Here is a 20,882-nt window from a genome sequence, read left to right on the forward strand (position 1 = left end):
TGTGTTCCATCCAATAGCTGACTGTGAGCATCCACTTCTGTGTTTACCAGGCACTGGCATAGCCTCACAAGAGACAGTTATATCAGGGTCCCTTCAGCAAAATCTTGCTGGCATGTGCAATAGTGTCTGGGTTTGGTGGCTGATGATGGGATGGATCCCCGGGTGGGGTAGTCTCTGGATGGTCCATCCTTTCAGCTTAGAGGAGTGATTCCTTTGAAGAGATAAATTCATTGCTCCTCATAAAGCTCTCTGCCATCTTATACAAATGTCAATATCTAAAAAATACTTTTAGAAAGATCATACCTTAATTGTAATTGTTTCATTGAGTTATTGTTTTTATAATATAAAGCATATTTTAGTAATTTCCTTTTCTGTAAATTACGTATAAATGCATATGCATTGATTTTTTAGGTGTGTCCATAATATAATAAGTATTAATAATTATAGATGGCAATCATTTTTATCAGTTGATTCAGTGATAGAAAGCTATAGAAGTATCTCTTGAGTCAGGAAACAGAGAGACACCATAGCAAATTCTATAATGCTCTGAGATTACCCAGGAAGAAGGCTAATTTATCTCATACATAAAGCTTGTAGATGACGCTTTACAAGCAAGCCTGGAAATATAAACTTTTCAAACCCATGAATAAAATCCTCTTTACCCAGATAAGTTAACTAGAAAGTATGAAGCATCATAAGATATAAGGACAAACTTTTCATTCATTTGAATAATCAAGCTTTAGTTGCGCATCTCCTGTGTCTAGAGAGAGAAAAGTAGTGGGATTTTGTTTTTCACTGCTTAGAGTTTGAGGACTTTCTAGAGATATTTATACATCTTAACTGAAAAATGTTCTATGTTCCTTAATTTTTTTCTTAATGTATTCATTTTTATTACATTTTTCCTAAAAAATGCAAGATTATGTTTTCATTAGTTATTTGACAGAAGTTTTTCACTAGAAGATTGGAAAACAAAAAATTAGTAGCAATGTCAAAGAATGTAAAAGCAGGAGACAAACGAGAAAAACTCCAAATGTGGGTAAACTCAACAAGGGAATTTAAGGGAAGGACCAAAACCTGGAACTGGGAAATCAGTCTTCTCATTGCCGTCATGAAGATTCCTGGTATTGGAATCTTTCAACATCCCTGAGTTATGCTTCTCAACTGTGGTTAAAGCTTGGTGGCTCCCAGGGGAGGTCACGCCCAAAGCCTCAGGGCCAGGCCTGGAAGGAGGGTGTAGAAACAAGTCTATCTCTGAGAATGTGGACCAAGGGCTGAATCTGCCTTCAAGGCAAGGTTCCAGCACAGGATTAGATACTGGCCTTGAACAACATGGAACTGCATTTGTTTTCTGCCTCCAGGTGTTAAATATGTTTAATTATGTGATAGTGTTCTTTATGAAATGCAGTAGCCATACTGCAGTTACTTCTCCAGGCAATTTTGAATAGTTGGTCACTTTTATTTTGGATGGTACTCCTTCCCATCGTCATCTGGTGATTTCCTTCACATTTGATTTAATCTTTTAACATAAACTACGATGTTCCAGATTCAGGAATGGTCTCCGTCTTGTGAACTCACATCCAAGGAGCCACAGTACCTGATTGGGATCTCAAATTAATGAATGTTCCAAAACACATAAGAATTCCAAGACATAACTTAATACGTTACGTGAACACATTAGACGCAGTGAAGATAGAAAATAGCATATGTGACCAAAAGAGTCTAGAGACTCTTTATAGGTAAATAACAACAGGAGGTAAATAAAAGATTTCCAGAAGCCCTTGGAAGGTTATATAGAGACTCTGGCAGGCAAGGCAGAGTTTAGGGGAAATGGGAACCTAGCCTCTGCGCACAGAGAAAGTCTTGGCCCTAGCTGATAAAAGTGAGAGAAGTGTCACCTTTGGATTTTACCTAAATTCACATTATGTAGTAAAAAAACCAACCAAGCAAACAAACCAAAAACTAGTATAGATTTATCATAAGTCATATTGAGAAATATTTCATCTCCCATTTAAGGACACACCAATGCGTAGAAAAAGTAAGTATTAGAGTTATATCTTAATAACATATTTAATATGCTATATTATACACATATATCCATGTACAGTATTGCATATATAACATCTCTACAATTACTCTGTGTGTGTGTGTGTGTGTGTGTGTGTGTGTGTGTGTGTTTGTCTGTCTTTCCATCTGTTCTATAGTCACCATGTGGTACTGCATACCCACTAAGAACCCTAAAGTTATTTCTAAGAAAGTAACTTGGGATTTAGTGTGATTTTTTATGTGTACATCAACCATTTAAATTAACTAAGTGGACGAAAACTCTTGTAATTTTATTAAATATAGCTTCGGTGGAGACCAGCAATAAAGATGATTTGCTTGTGCTAATAGATTATACCCTGGAATAAAACATGACCTTCTATTGCTATTCCAGCAGCTGCAGTTTCAAGTGTACTTATTGCTAGCTACGATATCACTGAGGTTTTTTTTTTTTTTTTTTTTTTAATTATCAAAAGAAGTTCTTGCTATCGACTCCTTTGCCTCCATGTTTATTATTCCCATTGAGACCTGCTAGACCTAATTGTACTGGTTTCCTCCCTGATTGAAAACATTTGAACCTAGAAAGTACAGTATTTCTTAAGACATTTGTAACTATTCATCATGGATATTAAAATTACAATCATGCTGCATTGTATGAGCCGTGGTTAAGAAAGAAAAATCCCTACACATATGGTGATGAGGTGACCAATGCTATCCAGGTTTGAAGATGCTGAATGTTCTAATACCTGGTATTTGAAATTTTGACATGTATTGCATTCGTTTCTGAATTTGGAGAATACATTTTTGCTCATAGAGAGTAAATTTAAAATGGGGTCTTTTGTAGCAGTACCCGTCCTGTTTGGAGTGATATAGCAGATGCTGAATGTTCACATATCAAACAAAATGCCAGCCTTCTGTAGAAAAGAGGTGTCAAAAAGTTTCTTTGTACCTTTAACGCATGTGATTATGTAGTACAAAATGCAGAGTTTGTAAAAAAATTTCTTGAATATACAGGCAAAAAAAATGAATAATTCAAAACAACCCCTAAGTTCTACATTCTATTGTCTCTTTATAACACAGGCAGAAGATAGCGGTGTACTCCCAATAGAGCTGAACTTGCACAAGTTACACCTCAGAAAATGCCAGATGGTCTATGGTCTACTTTTGAGAGCTGTCACATATGTAAAGATTTGAAAAAAGAGAGACAGCTGAATGAGAGCAGTGCATCATTAAAGCTAGAGCGAGGGTCCCCAGGCGTTGCCTGTGTTTTAAGAAGCATTGTGTCATCTTCATATTAGCATGCATTTTTTTGAGCTATACATGATTTGTACACAATAAGAGGAAATCTATTATAAACCAAATAGTTGTGGTAAAATCAGGCAGGCAGATTCACTCTGCATTTGAAAATAAAATCATGTTTTCCTGTTTAGTTTTAATTGCATCTTGACCATATGATTAAAATCAGAGCCGTGAAAAATGAATGAAGTTACATTTCCTTTCTCTTGAGATGAGTAAGAGAAAGCTTATCCAGTTTTGGTTTCCTGTACGGCACACATGTGGCAAAATCACTCAATGAAAAAAAAATGTTTTAATGTTTAAAAAATATGGAAGTGAAGAGTTAATATTTGGTTATTTCATTGTAATTCGGAAACCACAGAAGAATAATTAGGTGACAGTGAAACAAAAAATGAAAGCACTATCATTTTACTGCCCTCAGAAATAGATAAGGTTTGAAGATTGAAATGTAGATAAATCATTAAGGATGCATTTAACTATCACTTGAACATTAACCCATAATTTCCAGAGTTGGTTCTGTTAGGCGGGGAAAAAAGGTCAAATCTCTCATTGTTTAGAATTTGGAGGCAGGACAGTCATCTTCTACCACTGTCTTTTTATTTAATGAGACTGTTAAACTGTTACAAAGTAATTCTTAGGTTATCTTGGCCTAGAGTATGAGAAGACATTTTTGACCGATTGATGAGGAGTTGCCCAGCCTTGGTCAATGACATTTCAACTTTACCAAACTCTCAGGTTGCTTGACTTGTTAGTTTTAGAGATGTAGCTCAAACATTCCATTTATTTGGAGAGATTACTAGAAAGTGCTCTGTAAAGGATACTGAGTCGGGTTTAGCTGTCTTTTTTGGCCTCTTCTGAAATGCATCTGTAACTAGCAGTGGGTTCAGGTTCAGGAGCAGCCATTAGGATGCCATTCTGGTTGCTCTATGAATCAGGAGCATATGATTCTCTAAATCACATGATTGCATGTTCCTAAGAAGTGGATCTCCTTTTAAGAGGCCGGGCTGTAGATACTGGTTCTGGGGTTGCATGCAGCTGTTTAGAAATGCTGGTCAACAGAGATTATCACTATTCACCCAATGGTTCAATGAGGCATTGTCCAAACTATTAAATTCATTAGCCCCTTGTAGTTCAATTAACATATTCTATCTTTCCACTTTAAACTAAAAGGGGTTTCTTTCTTTCCTTTCCTTTTCTTTTTTCTTGTTAGTGGGGAAGAATTACCAAACTGATATAACAGGATTAACTTTCATATGCCCTTTATGTATTTGGACTCCGCCATGGTTTTCAGTAATATTTTGCCAGTTTTTGATACCTGAATGTATGTCTGCCCTTTCTTCCTGCTTTAGCTCTGGACCTCTATTAGTGTTTTACAGGGTGGTTTAGGATTTTGTTTTTTACCCTATGATGAAAATCTAAATTTTCCTTATTCATGTCTTAACTAGTTACCATTGCTATACTAGAATTCTGTTTATTTTGTACAGTTTATCTTAAATACATCTTCTCAGATCTTAACCTTTAGTAATGTAGATTATTCATTCATGTTACGACTCCGTAAGTTTGTGTCCTTCTTTCTAGAACTTTGGCAATTTTTCTTAATTTTTCTCGCTTATTTCTTTTCTTGGGGCTTCTGATGTAGCATTGTCTAAGAGGGATGAATGAAGGTGAGCTCCTTTACTTGGTCAGACTCAAATGGGGGTTGTGCTGAAGTGTTCACATTTGCCTTTGACAGCTGCATTAGATCAGACTGAAGTAGTTTTTCCTTGAAATGAAACTGAAATAATGAACACAGAAAAGATTTTCTCCCAGATTTAAAATTATTTTGAAGAAAACTGTATGTTTGGTCCAGCTTTGAAAGACTAAATTCCTTAATTTGTTCATTACAAAATGTAATTGGTGTGCTTAATATTCCTGATATTTTATGTATGGCATTTAGGAAAGAAAAAAAAAAACAAGAACAAAATAACAAAACCAAAAAACAAACAACAAACAAACAAACCAAGAGCAGCTTTTACTGAACCAGTGTTGATTTACTTTTCTTTTTGTATATTTTTTCTTAAGTATTATTTTAAATTACCAAATAGTTAGTTGTATTTCTCTAATTATATATTTTTGCATGATTTTTTTTGTTGAATTTATTTACATTTTCCTTTCTAAATGTTCTGAACTATATCTTCCTTCCCTCCTTCCTTCCTTCCTCCTTCCTTTTTCCTTCCGGAACATTCCTTTTCTACCTTTTCTCCTTTTTCTTCCTTCTTTCCCTCTTCCATAAGACCCCCTTTTCTTTAGTTTTATCATCAAGGGTTAGACCTCAAGTCTGTATTTTTTTTTATTTATATTTTCAAATCTATATTTTCCTTATTGTAAAATAATAGCTTCTCTGCTTAACTAGATGAACTTTGTTTGTTTACCTCAGCCCAACCTGAGCGTCTGTCTCAACTCCAGACATCAGCACAGGAACCTAACAAGGAGGAAACAGGCAAGATAAAGAATGGCGGCCACACAAGTATGAGCAATGGGAATGGAATTCCTCATGGAGCCAAACATGTGTCCCTGGATAATCACAAAATGTCAGCTCCCGTTTCTCAGAAGATGCACAGAAAAATCCAGTCGAGCTTGTCTGTAAACAATGACATCAGTAAGAAGAGCAAAGTAAATGCTGTCTTTTCCCAAAAATCAGCTTCCTCACCTGAAGGTAAGTGTGACATAGATGTGCACCTTAAAAAAATGCTTATATGAAATTATTCAGTCATAGTAAATCAATAAAGAAAAGACCAGGAACATTTTTGCCTTTCCGTCAGACAAACAGAAATTTTGGTAAAATCCACTTAACTTTCTCCAATAAAAGTCCAGGATAAAAAAGGGAGATTGGGCAGCCAGCACTGCTTTTAGATTGCCACCTTAGAGTGACTACTCATTACTTTAAATATAACAGGTACTGTTTTTTTTAAATGCCACAGTTAAAAATATAAATATTCCATTTGGGGGCGTATCACAGTGCCTGTATTGTTTCCCTCCTTGGTGCAACATGTTACTCTGTGCAGTAGAGATAAGATTACCTGCTTGTGGTTTTTTTTTGTCTTGCAAATTCATTCATAATATGCAAAGCTGAAATAGGAAAAAGATCATGTAATTTCCCTGGTCTTGCTGGAGAATGGGCTAGGTGATGGGTATCTACTTTGCGAGCCATCTTTCGGTTCCCTGGCTGCCAGAACATAGACTTGCCTACTCCAGCCCTGCCCAACCCTTTTACTCCGCTCTCAGAAACTCTTGCCAATGCTCTGTGACCTCAAGAAAGCTAGTTGTTATTATTTCTTCTTCAACGGTACCTCCTCTGCCCTTAACCAACTTGAAGTTAGGCTAAATACTATGAACCCAGGGCAGTTTTTCTTTATTATAAAACAAACTCAATATGATGAAACCTGCAGACGCTCTTTGTATGGTTCGTTGTGTCATATTAAAAGAAAGAAGAAAACCTCAATCTGTGTAATTAGGGTTGTAAATTATTCCCAGCCTGTGTATAGCCTTCTGTTCTTCTTCCTGTCCCTATTTGCAAATCCTTATCTAAAATCCTGAATCTGCCATATATATTTGGTACTAATAAAATTCTGTATTATGTATATATGTATATATATGTATATATGTATATATGTATATATGTATATAGACACATATATCTCACTATCTATGCATATTTCCTTTACCTTTCTATTTTAATTTCCCTGAAATCTTAGAGAAGAAGCTCTGGAATGCCTCTGGAAAGTTAGCTATGCCTACTCGCAGTGATAGATTGAACTGTAAATAGGGAGTTTTGTTGCGAGTTCCCAGTAATGAGTAGGAAAAAGGATATTACGTTTTTGGCTACAGATGTCTTCAACTCAACTGAGGCAAAGTGTTAGGTTGATCCAATGATATGATAATAAATGGTCTGCATAGTTCCAGGTCAGTGACCCTACTTTCCAAACTAATTAGATTGAAAAGGACATGATTGACATTTGGAAATGAGTTTGACATGTACGCTGCATGGTCATCTCTGAAGTGTAGGTAGGCTGTTAACTAAACTGGCTCTCCAAGGAGTTGGGAAGGCAATGCAATTTCCTTTGGAGGATCTTAACTTCGAGGTGATTGGGTGAAATAATTGAATGCGATTGAAATCTACTTGTTTTATACATAGGAATTTATTTATTCTGTTCCTAGCCCTTGTTTTCCAGTTGGCTCTTACTTGTTTTAATATTAGATAACAGGGGCATATCAACCAAACTAGGAATAGCCTATGGAGCTTTTCAGTAGTTTTATTGCTTTTTAATTGTGTTTGAATTTATTTGAAATGCAAGAATGCAGCCTTGGAAAAAACATAGAGGAGAAGAGGCAATGTGTATGAATGAAGCATATAGCCCTCTCCCAAGTTTTTTTTTTTTTTCTCATTTCTTTATTTTTTCATCTTCTTCTCTGCCCTCCAATCTCTACTTAGGGTTGACCCCAAATATTTGGATATAGGCAGTCTATATGCTATAAACTACACTTCTTATAAAATAGCATTTAAGTTCAAGTTTGGAGCATGAGGAGAACGAAACACCAAGGAAAGTATCAAACGCGTTGCAGAAACCCATCCATGTCTTCTCTCTTAACTTCTAGAATTTCAGTAGCTGTATATTTTATGATCTGTTTTTGAATCTTGATTAACATTTCATTGTCCTATTTCTTTTGTTCTCGTCATTAGAGATCTTCATGAATTCAACTCTCATTTAAGATTGTGCCCTTAAACTTTGCCTCACATTTACAGTAGTCACGCACCTCCTCTTTTGACCTCAGAGAAGGTGAATTTGGCAAACAGCATATAGGCCAAGCTGTGGAAAGAGAGCATCTAGTCTTGAAGCTCACTTTGACCTTGAACCTGTTGACTGTGGTTTCTCCTCTCAACTCCCTTTTACCTGTTTCTTCATTTATATTTTGATAATTGCATGCAATTCACAGATGAATAATGTGGCTGGCAGGATAAGGAGGCCCCATGCAGGAAGCAGGTAGACTGCTTCTGGAACGTAGCAGGCATGCTCTACCTAGATGAGACAACACAGATGGAAGAGGCTGATGGACTGCCTCTTGTTTGCAGTCAGCTCTGCCTCAGAACTCCACACACTCAGCCATGTTGGAAGTCCAGGCCTTACCTTCGTACCGCAATGCCCTATCCCTAAAAGTGTTTTCCATCCTGGGTCAGTGCAAGGTGCTCACCTTTGCAAGGAATCACTGTGTATTAGCAATATATTAATTCTTTCATTTGAGCCAGAAAGATGTCTCCCAAGTTGTCAATATTATTTATACTCAGTGTAAAAATGACAACCAAAAGAGAGGATAGTGTCAAAGTGGGTAAGGAGAGCTGGTTTTGAAGTTTTCAGATAATATTATTTTGTACTTTATTGTTAGATTGCTGAATGTAGACCAAACATACATGATGAAGGCCGAAGTAAAGATGAAACAGAAACAAAAGATTGCACACCTCTCCTATAATATACAACTAGCATCACAATTCTGACATCAGTGGTACCTACAAAGCTAGTTTTAGACTATCCAGGACTAAATCATAGTAAGGCCCTGTCTACCAAAATTAAAAAAAAAAAAAAATGAAGGAAAGAAAAAGAAAATATACCTCAAACTTAAACAAAGAAACACAGGCAGCTTTTTTTGGGGAAAAAAAAGTCTATTGATTAAAATTTTCCATTACAATTGCTTTAAAAAACAAATTCCATGCATGTTTATCCACACAAGTAACCAAACCAATTCGACACCCACTGTTGTATATACTATAGTTGCATGTACTATGGGCCTTCTGCAGCCAGGGACAATTCCAGCAGAGCCAATCCATTCCTGCTGTGGCCCTGTCTTTCTAAGAATGCCTCAATTCTCTCCACCTTTCACAAAGAGAACTGTCCTGCGTCCGAGGTAGTTTGGCTGTAAAAAGGCACTCAAGGACTTAAAGGCAAATCTGCCTTCTAAAATGATGTCATCAAGACAGTGGAGAGGTGGCCCAGCAGTTATGAGCATTGGCTGTTGTTCCATGTGACCTAGGTTCAGTTCATAGCCCACAATTGTGTGAGCTTACAACTGTCTGTAATCCAATGTCCCATTCTGGCCCCTGGGGACACCAGACATGATTCAAGACCAGTTTGCTCTGCATAGTGAGATATGACCTCAAAGAATCAAGCTAACTAACCAACCAAATAACTAACTAGTCTGAACTAAAGGCAATTTACCCAGCATTCCCACATCACTTCAGTGTGAATGGCAATCCACCTCCGGTAGAGAAATTGAGTTCCAGTTCCCTGAGCATGTATCTACTTAAATCCTTTCCTTTTGAGCTTTTAGAAGCAGCTATCACACCTGTGCTCTATTACTGGGTTTCTTCCCTAAGAGATTGAATTCTCAAGACTCCTGGGTGGTGCTGACTCTGTTTTTAATGTTTTCCCTGGTGCCTGCAGTCTTATAGTTTCCCAAGTATTCATGAGAGGTGTGTTGATTTATTTCAAACCATGGCGTCTCACTCTTCCTTGAAACTAACATAGCTCATATATTCTTCTAAACTGTTCATTTTTGCAGCAGAGAGGAAAAAAAGTACTTATGTGGGAAGACAGCACATTTTACTTTAAGGTTATTAAATTAGTAGATCTCTTCCTGTTTTGTATAATTAAATATTTTCATACATTCTTAAATTTTCTGATTGCATCACCCAGGTGGAGAGTTTTAAGACTAAATGTGTAAGATTCTTGACCTTTGAAATAATTATAGTGTAATTTCGTATCATCTAATATTCAAATTGCCAAGGGTTTTCATTAGTCTTGAAGACACTTTTCCTTTCATAGAGATGGTAAATGCTAATGTGTTTTACGTGTGCCAGTTATAGCTATATTTTTTTTTGTAAAAATTAGGTTTCAACAAAAATATTGTTAAAGAATTTCTATTCTCTTTAGAGATGTTTGGTAATTTATTTGCACTCCACACTTGATACCCAGGAGTCAGTATTTGTAAGAGGTTCACATTGGATTTCAGCATCTCACTGAACATCAGTGCTCGGAAAGACTGCAGAGCACTGGCTCTATAGCAATAGCCGGAGCTATCTCACGTTTAATCACATGGACGTGGTATAGTCTGATATGTAGAACATACATTATGGAACCTGACTGTCTGCGTTTGCTTATCAGCTCTACCCTTGACCGTTATTCATCTGAGGGTGAGGTAGCAGCCTGTTCGTACTGCAGTGTCTTCTCTGGAATAAGGGGGTGTTACATGTGCCTACGTTTTAGGATTAGTATAAGTACTCAGTGAGGTGGAGCAGCTTTGCAGTCATCATTACTGAGGTGTATGGGGTTGGTGGCAGGAAGGTATGCTTCCTGGAAAGGGTGCTAGATGAAGACTTAAAAGATAAGGTGGAGCTGAGTTAAATGGTTAAAGGTAAGACTGTCCTAGTTTTTTTTTTTTTTTTTTTTTTTTTTTTTTTTTTTTTTTTTTTTTTTTTTTTTTTTTTTCCTATTGCTGTGGTCAAATACTCTGATAAGAGCAACTTAAGAGGAAAAAGGTTTATTTTAGCTCACCATTTAAAATTAGAGTCCATCATAGCAAGGAAGTCAAGGTAGCTGGAACTTTAAAACGTCACGTCACATCAGTAGTCAAGGCCAAAGAGGCAGGAATGCATGCTTGCTTAACACTCAGCTCACTTTCTCTACCACAATACTATTTAGAACTCAAACCCAGGGAACGTTGTTGCCCACATGGACACAGTTTTCCCACATCTGCTAATGTAATCAAGACTATCTACCACCTACTGACCCTTCTGATCTAAACATTTCCTCGTGAAGACTCTCTTATTATTATTATTATTATTATTATTACTATTATTATTTTCTTTATTTACATTTCAAATGCTATCCTGAAAGTTCCCTATACCCCCCACCCCTGCTCCCCTACCCACCCATTCCCACTACTTGGCCCAGGCCTTCCCTTGTGCTGGGTCATATAAAGTTTGCAAGACCAAGGGGCCTCTNTTCCCANTGATGGCNNATTAGGCCATCTTCTGCTACATATGCAGCTANAGACACNAGCTCNGGGGGTACTGGTTAGTTCATATTATTGTTCCACCTACAGGGTTGCAGCCCCCTTCAGCTCCTTGGGTACTTTCTCTAGCTCCTCCATTGGGGACCCTGTGTTCCATCCAATAGCTGTTAGGTGATTTTATATTGTGTCAAGCTAATGACGGTTTAAAGTAACCATCAAGTTGGAAGAGGCATTAGAAGGGTACAAGAAGCTTTATGAATAGTGTTCAGATTTAGTGTTCAGATTTAGTGTTCAGTTTAACCTTGTGGATAAGCTGACATAGAAAAGATGATACTGAACAGGAAGGTGTTCATTCCACTGGCAGCCGGGATGTCTTCTCTGAAGATGGATTCCCATTCTCTATGACTTGCTGAAGGACATCATTGTGTCAGCTACAATAATTTGTGGTGTATTTTCTTCCCATTGTTCAGAACTCCCTTGGTTGTTCTTGTATATGTCTAGGCACCTTCTTACCTGTACTGCAGTCTGTGCAGTGTCTTTACTCTGACTCTCTTACAGCCTTTCTGCTCTTTAGTGATGAACTGTTACTGTAAATCAGAGGACAAAAGGTTTGAGGCATGTTGGATTTCAGAAGCTTAGAGGCTCTAGTCATTTTCTCTGGACCTGTGGATGGATTAAATCCCAATCTCTATGGTCTTTTCTTCTATCGCCCTTCTTTACACTGTTCTATGAGATTCTGACTCTGTGCATTTTCCTGGGCATTCATGCTGGGTTTTTGTTTCTTTGTTTTGTTTTGTTGTTTTGTTTTTAATAATATACTAGAGAGTAGAGTATCCTCTTGCCAACAGTCCTCCAGGAAACTGCTGCCAGCCTTACCAGTTTATTATTATTATTATTATTATTATTATTATTATCATCAGTAGTAGTACTATTATAATTATTACTATTATTACTATTATTATTTTATTTTATCCTGTATAGTTTTAGATGACTTACACATCCAAAATTTAAAAACCTGGTATAAAGTGTTAATATTTAGGTTAAGTTACTCAGTCCAAATTTTATAACACTGTAAAAGCTTTGTTTTTTCCCCCATGAGAAGATTTTGCCTATAACTGTAGAGGTAGCAGACCAGTATCTTGGTATGGATGGATAACGATCAGGTTATATGGTATCAGTACAGTGTTCCAGTTAGAGGTTCCCCAGACACATTTTCAATGACTTGTGGAAAATATGCCATGTCATTCCTCCAAGTCCTTAATTTGCCTGAGTAACATTGTGATTGCTTGGGTTCTATTTTCTCAGGCACAGTGTTTTCCAGTGCATGGTAGAATAGCATTCCGCGTGAGTGGTTTAGGATTGTGCTTTCCAGTGCAATGTTTGCCAGTACTCTGAAGAATAGGAGTTCACTGCACATCCAGTACACTAAATAGAACAGCAAGTACTATGTGTGGGTGCTATAAAGTAAGTCATTATGTTTTACTTACTTGAAATAAATAAATGTTTAAAAATTGTAACAGTTATCAGTAACGTTACAACAAATAAATGTCTAAATAAATTTACTTAGAATTTAGGAAAAATAGAAAAGATTTAACAAAGTTTTGAACCACTAAAGCACACACACACACACACACACACACACACACACACTAACAGAGATATTGAAAACATGCCTCAGTTCTCAGAGTCCACCCATTAATCCTTTGTTAAAATAACCAACATCTTTGTAGGTTTTCTGGAATGATGTTAAAAGTTGTCAGCTACATGTGAACTCCACCACTGGAATTTCTGGCTTTTAGTTTTGTAGTGAATTTGTGTCATGCATCTGATCTAACCATTTAAATTAGCTCAGCATCCACTCAGGAGATGGGTGGGGAGGAAATCAAACAATGGGGATACAGATAGATTGGCCAGGAAGCTTTAGGGTGTGGGGTGCTTTGGAGAAGAGGCTATTCAGAGCCAACTGAAATGGAACGAACTCAGTAGACCTATGATCCTGTTTGCACAGATGCTTTTTAGCCTATTTTTTTAGTATAGTTGTTTAAAACTCTAGGTGTGTGTGTGTGTGTGTGTGTGTGTGTGTGTGTGTGTGTGTCTTGTGTCTCTTTCTCTTTTGCTTGCTTTTGTTTTGAAACCAATTTGTACTCTATAGGAGAAGTGGGCAAGAATATAGAAAGGTCTATTCTCAAACCCATGTTGGGCCATGTGTGGACCGTAGAAGCCCTGAAGTTTGGTTGCATGGGTTTCAGATAGATGGACAGGTCTTGGTCTTGGTCTGAGGCTACCACTAAGTAGAACAGGAACAGAAGTCACACGATCATTCTATGGCCTCCCATTACTTCCCTAGTCTAGTCATTGGGAAAATGACTAGAAATTACAAAGTCAAGAGGAACAACTGAATGTAGTGGGCAGCTGGTTATGGCTGGTCTTATAGGGGATCAGTCTGAAATAATTTGAGTGGCAAGTTCCAAAATACATCTGTACACACATTCATGAGTCTTGAGAGAAAGTTTAGGGCCAAGGATGCCTACTAATATTTATTCTCACTAGAAGTCATGGGAAACTGTGAATGGTCCATAACAAAACAACCAACAAAAAAGGCCGGGACCGAAGTGCATATGGAGGGAACTGATTTTCTTAAGTTTATATTGTTTTGGGGTTTTTGTTTGTTTGTTTGTTTTTCTGAGATGGGAAAGATTTGAGTATGTTTACCTTTGGATGAAAAAGATCCATGAGGAGAAAAGGTTGAAGATATGAGAAGGTAATTATCATGGCTTCTTCACAAACCAGCACATAGTTTCCTTAGAGTTTAGATCTCAGTTCCATTCACTAGATTAAATGAATATACAAACAGCATCAAAGCAAGAGCATTGAGCAGCCAAGGAAGCATTTGATGAGGCACTGGCCTCAGGGGCTCTGCTCTATAGGTAATGTGTGCTTAGCTGAACCTACAAGTCTTCTGAGGTAACGTTTATGGAATGACATGATATGAAGCTTTGCTGATTAAAAAGTGCCTCTTCTCAAGTCCACACTTCCTGTTTTAAAATACCAATACCATTTGAACAGACGGCATTACACGAACATGTGTGAAGGGTTACTTTTAGGAGGACAAATATCTTAAAAGCATCTGTGCTGCTGAAGTCCATCCCAGCATGATAGGTGAGAGATCACAGCAGAAGCTTGGACCATACTCCACACACACACACACACACACACACACACAGCTGAAGAGTTTCTCTCAAGAGAGTTCTTTCCAGGCAGCTCAGTTTGTGTTCTACATCCTCTACTTAACTTAGACACTCTGCTTCTTCCGCTGAGACTCTTGATCAACAGTCCCTGCAGCTTCCATACACTTGGGAAGGAGAGTCCTAGTGAATTTGGTCAGTTTCACTATTAGGATCTTCCTTGAAGTGTGGACGGTTTAATCTGGAGGAAAAGGGTTACACAGGAAAACAAAGGTCTAGTTTAGTGTGGTCTACTCTTCAGAAACTAGCATCGTAGCAGAGATTTGAAAAGGGTGAGATTAAAAGTATAATTGTGAGTTGTAATTAATTGTGATTGTGTCTTACGCAGTTACTGACCATGTTTGGTTTAATGGATTAATTTGAGAATCTGAAAAAAGTTGTTACTTTTCTTCTAAGACTTAAGAAAAGGTAAAAAAAAAATCTTGTTAGTTTTTGTGGCACTCTTGAGGTAACTAAAGATGTTAGATATATGTAGATATCTTACTTAAAAATCGAGTGGTTCTAAGAACTGAACTGACGGCAGGATTTAATGAACCACTGTGGCCGGTTTTAATTTTGAGACAGGAAATCTGGAGCAGGTATTCAGCAAACTGTGCTGACATGATTTAGATTTGCTGCTTTTAAACATCACCTTGTCTTATCTGATGAGTATAGGTTACTAGTACAAAAAAGCAAAAGAAAAGCTTTTTTTTAAATAGCTCTTGCCATGATTCAGAGGGGAAGTGATGAGTTAGAATGTGTATGACGTTTCAGGAGGCCATGAGATGTAGTTGCATGTGGATATTCTCTGACTGTAGAATACACTTGGGTGAAGAATATGATTTCAACAGGAAAGGTAAAAGGATTAAAGGATGACTCCCATTGTTTTGGACAGAGAAAGAATGAAGTTACCACTAACTAAATGTGATACTAGAGATAGAAGACAATTTGGTTTTGGTGGTCTTGGACTTGAGTTCCCATAATTTAAATGACTGTTGGTTTGCAATGTGTGGTAGTTCAGGAAGATGGAGTTCAGAAGAAAGGCCTGCACTTTGAGATATTTTCTATGGGACATGAGGGTGTAGTGTATATAATAACTGAGTCATCACACGCTAAGATGATGGGAACATGGAACAGGCTATAAGTATGGGTTTGTTATGATTCATTTTGTCCAAGGAGCCATCATCCTTTGGACACTTTCCATATAAGTCTAATATGAATGCTGCCAAGAAGGAAAAAGTACAGAAATATCTCAAGAACACAGCCTTGAGTGGCGACTTCATTATGTAGGAGACAGCAAATGAAAAAGAACTGGGGAAAAGTACAGTTGAGTAGAAATTTATCAAAAAATAATAGAGACCCAGTTTGGCAGCAAAATGAAGAAAGTATTTTAAAAATGGACTAAGTATTTACATATCACATGCAACTGAAACTCCAATAGGATGAATGAAAATTATTCATGGAGGGCATCGGTGGTGCTTGTATCAGTTGCTCTTCTTGTTGCTATGACAACATACCTGAAAAAAGCAATTAAGCACTGATTTATTTTGGCTCACAGTTCAAGGGTACATTTTGAGACGGTGCCTGACGATGAAGCTACATGAGTGTGTATGGGGAGAGTCATAACATAGCACTGCTCTGTAAGCGTGTGTGTGTGTGTGTGTGTGTGTGTGTGTGTGTGTGTGTGTGTATACTATCAGAGTTTAGATCATTACAAAAAGAATGATCATGTCTTAGAACAGAGAAGTTATGGTGTGACAGGAATGTGTAGTAGGTGGGCACATTCCATCTTCAGTCAACAATATAAAAGATTAATGCTGGTGTTCAGCTAATTTTCCCCTTTTATTCAGCCGGATTCCACTCCATTAGTGGACTGTCCACATGAACTCTGAGTCTTCCCTGCTCATATAAACCTTCCTGAAAATATCCTCATAGGCACAATCAGAAGTGTGTTTTTTCAATCATTCTCAATCCACTCAAATTGACAGAGAAGATGAACCACCGTCACAGTGATATTCATATTTTTGGTGTCTTTTGGGGGCAGTGTGCATGTCTTGCTGATTCTAGACAAAATAAATAAATAAATAAAAGGCTGAAGATTAGTTGTTTCTTCTGAAGGAGGTTTCTTAAAGTAACATAGTAAAAGAACTGGAGGCTAGAGATGAAAGTTTTAGGAATAGAATGTACTGATTGACAAAGTCATTTAATAAAGGGAGCCATTGATGATGCATAATGTTGAGTCCGGGAGAGTTGAAGGGGAGGAGGTTCATGATACACTGTGTTGCTAGTCTCTCTCTCTCTCTCTCTCTCTCTCTCTCTCTCTCTCTCTCTCTCTCTGTGTGTGTGTGTGTGTGTGTGTGTGTNTGTGTGTGTGTGTGTGTGTGTGTGTGTATGTGTGTATGCGCGCGCACGTGCATGCCAGTGTTTAGTGTTAATACCTATCAGATTTTAGATCATTACAAAAATTGTCCTGTTTTGAGAACACTGCATTATCCCATTCTTTAAACATGAGTCATTTTCTCTAACTGGAAATCTTTCGAATGGCCTATAGATTATTCCATATGAAACATGTAGTTTGGAGATCATCTACCTAAGAAAATATATTATGTTTTGGCACTAAGTCAAATGTGCTAAATGATTCTGTGTTGCGGGAAATATTTTAAAAAAACAAAAACCAAAACAAAACAAAATGAACTGGCTTGTTCCTGCACTTGTGGCACTCTCTGCACTGGTGGCCTGGCCAGCCATGCACTGGTGCACAATGGCTAACCTGTTTTTATCTCATGGAGACTCTGACTCAGAACTCCACAATCTCTCCACCCACCTCGCTAGGTCCTCATTGGTATGTCACTACCACATCAGCCCCGTGCTTCAAATCCTCCATGGCCTTTGTGGTACACATCAGGCAAACTTATGCTTTGCAACTGTACCTTTCTCTTGTGAACCCAGACGAGCCGCTGTGTGAAGGGAAAATGCAACACAAACTTTGTTCAGAAACAATGGTAACTCAATCTCTGGGTACAACAAGTAAAACCAAATCTTGTAAGCCTTATGAAAGAAAACCTGATTCCTCCTTGCAAATCTTCCATGATACTGGGAAACTCTGTGAGCTACATCTTCCCCTTATGCTGTTCCCATTCCAAAAAGGACCTAACTCTCTCCCGCTTCCTCTGTTCCTCGATCCAACCCAGAAGTCCTGCCTACTTGCCCAGTGATTGGCTCCTTTATTCATTAGGGAATTGGTTCACAAGAAGCCACCTGAGCTCATGACTCAATCCTCATTCCAGATAGCCCCTCCCAGGAGATCGGAATTTACATAAATATACAAACAGCATGGAGCCATCCACAACAATTCTGATTCTGAACCTTGTAGAAGGAGTTCTGAGTTGTTTCATGGTGGTATCAATAGCACTGGATGCAAAGGCATTTAGGGAGGAAGGATTTTAGAGGTGATACAGGATGTGCAAGATATATTGAATCTTCTAACAAAAGCTGGTTGGTGACTCATGAGTGTTCTAATATTTGTAAAACTTAGTCAGAGAGAAAAAGAGCATCAAAGTATTGAGTATTGTTCATAGACTACTTCATGATGTATTGGTGTGTGTGTGTGTGTGTGTGTGTGTGTGTGTGTGTGTGTGTGTGTTAGGTACTAAGATGAGTATACTAGAGAACTATTTGGAAGTGTCACCCATACACCTTTAGTGAGGGGATCTTAAGCCTTGCTGGTTGTGGTGATAATGGTGGTGAGACGATCACTACTTAGATGGAGAACGTGGAAGCAGCAGCTTCCTCAAGCTCTAAAATTTACCTGAGTTGAATATTGTCCTCATTTATAAATTCTTTAATACACGTCTGTAGCACTTGTAGTATTCTGTGCCTTATCACTAGAATTTTTATTTTGCATTACAGTTGTATAAATCATGAATGTTGCTTACCTTAATTAACTACTCTGGAATTACAGTAGCCATTTGGTTGCTGCTAGATGTTCCTAGTGTATTGACAAAAATAACATGCATTTGCTCTACCTTCACTTTTAATAGTCTAAGTAATGGAACATCAATTATTATCGCTAAAATTCTGTGTCTTTTCATTCACAAATTTAAAAATGTTTTCCTATGGTCCATCAAAAACAAAGAGCAAACAGGAAACAATATAGACACCCATGCTTTTACCTCCTTACTGTCCTAAATATCCTTTGTAATTAAAATTATTTGTTTTAGGAGATCCATGTATTATAAATTTGTTTAACCTGTGTATTTGGGCAGTGGAAAAACAGACTTTACAAATAGCTTTTGAGGGGATTCCCAGGACACTTCAGTGATACTAAAGGACATATTCGAATGGTCCCCTTAAGAACACTACAGTAAATAGAAAATTTCTAAGAACGTATTACCTTTATGTCTATATTTCCTAACCATATCTTTATTAACACATACTTAGCAATGCCAGGTCATAGCAGAAGGGAGAAACTGAGTATGTTATGTTCATATGATATGTTTTGAGTTATCATTATTTAAATTTCTATAGATAAGTACAAGAGAAAATAGGGAAAACTTCATGTCAACAATGTGGATATATGTTCATTTCTGAGCTGTTTGACAAATCTTCACATGTGATCTCAACTGGTGTGGGGTACCCTTAAGCCCTTACGGAGTGTGGGGAAGTTGGTATTGACATCCCTTGCACTGGAGGGAAATTGAGAAGGTGGTCAGAAGAGGGGTGGGAGGCAATCGGAGGAGTGAGGTAGGATCATTAGAAAATAATCCACTCATTTGGAAGGGAAATGAAAACACACATAAATAGTATTGTTGCTTAGAAGGTTCAAAAATCAAGAGTTTTTGGAAATGGGAAGATAATTGAAAGAAAAGAATAAAATGGATTAATACACAGTTTTCCAGAGACATATTAAGCCTGCCCAAGTTTCTTCTGTGGCTTCTCTGGGGAAATCAGTCTGAAGGATGCAGACCTCCTGGGGAATAATATCTCAATAGCATAACATCATTTAAACTTGACACAAGAAGTTGAAGTTTATTTTTTTTTTCCTAATAATTATGCTCAGTGAGTGAGGCAGAAATTGAATTTTGGAATGACAATAGAGTGGTTATTTTAAAAAGAACATTTCAGTATCTGTGGTAGATAACTCCAGAGGCCGGGTGTTTGTGGACTGTTGGGAGACTTTGTAGTGAAACTGCAAGTCAACTTTACCATGGGCCACTTAGATGGCTGCCTTTGAGTAAAGGGGTATTAACCAAAAGTCAGCCTATGTGCTAGACTCTGAAGGGGGAGTGTCAACTTAGTTTTTAATCAAGTGATTCTCCTTTTATATTGCTTATAAAAGGAAAAAAAAAAAACACTTTTAGAAATCTATCTGAGAACTGAAGGAATAAATAGCTCAATGATTAAGACCACATCCTGTTCTTGCAGAGGACAGAGGTTCAAATCCCAGTGCCTATAGGGAACAGTCAGCCACTGGCAACTCCAGCTCAAGGGTAGCTGGCACCTTCTTCTGCTTTCCAGGGGTATCCTCACACATGTGTACATATACTTGTACAAATACACACATAATCACATAAATAAAAATAAAAGCTATACCCTAAAATGATAATCTGGAGCTCTTGGCTCTTGAATCCAATTATCTAGAAAGACAAAAATCTATCAGCTATTGGCCTAGCATCTATTGTCATCATTATCTATGTATCCAATATCATTCACCATCCATCCATATGTCTGTCATCATCATTTTGTCCTCTATCACCTACCTATCATCCACCTATATATCTACCTCCTTCCTACCGAAACTGTTCTCTGTGCTTTCCTTGTTCACAGTCTTACTTGTGACCCTCACCCTCGCATTATCTGGTGTACCTGCTTGCTAAACCAGAGATCCATATTGTACTTTCAACTTCTATCTATTCCAGGGGGTCACACTACTGAAGAAATCTTGATGGACTTAAAATTGTTCTCATGGCACACATGTGGTCTTGGGTCTAAGCAGTGTTCTTAGTCTCAGCAGAGCATCTGTGCCCCGGCCTCCTCTGGCACAGTTTTGAGTTCTGTGGAATTCAGTGTTCCTAATGTAACAACGAGCTAGGAAGACAAGCAGACCTGTCTGCTCCCGTTTTGCTGAGTAGCTCTCTCATTCTGTCATTCTACAAAGACAGAAAAGGCCACCAGCTTTTCCTCAAGGTCTTTCTACCCCGTACTCCCTTCAGACTCACCTGAACCTCAGCCCCAGCAGGTTCCCTCTACTTCAAAGCAGGAGATGCCGGTCTTTCCGTG

General features: G+C 37.8%; 1 protein-coding gene and 1 long non-coding RNA gene across 3 annotated transcripts in view; both read left to right on the forward strand.

The window, feature by feature from the left end:
* Window positions 1-1,397, forward strand: part of LOC110316593 — a 5,326-nt gene extending 3,929 nt beyond the window's left edge. Inside the window, exon 3 of the long non-coding RNA XR_002380276.1 lies at window positions 196-1,397. This is a non-coding gene — a long non-coding RNA (uncharacterized LOC110316593). The remainder of the gene's footprint in view (window positions 1-195) is intronic.
* Mdfic (MyoD family inhibitor domain containing) overlaps window positions 1-20,882 on the forward strand; it is an 82,107-nt gene that overhangs the window by 46,298 nt on the left and 14,927 nt on the right. For both annotated transcript variants that reach the window (XM_029533949.1, XM_029533945.1), the window contains exon 3: window positions 5,753-6,031. In XM_029533949.1, the coding sequence (XP_029389809.1) occupies window positions 5,753-6,031 (279 nt within the window). The remainder of the gene's footprint in view (window positions 1-5,752; window positions 6,032-20,882) is intronic.

This window comes from Mus pahari, chromosome 2 (assembly GCF_900095145.1).
Source record: "Mus pahari chromosome 2, PAHARI_EIJ_v1.1, whole genome shotgun sequence".
NCBI lineage: Eukaryota > Metazoa > Chordata > Mammalia > Rodentia > Muridae > Mus > Mus pahari.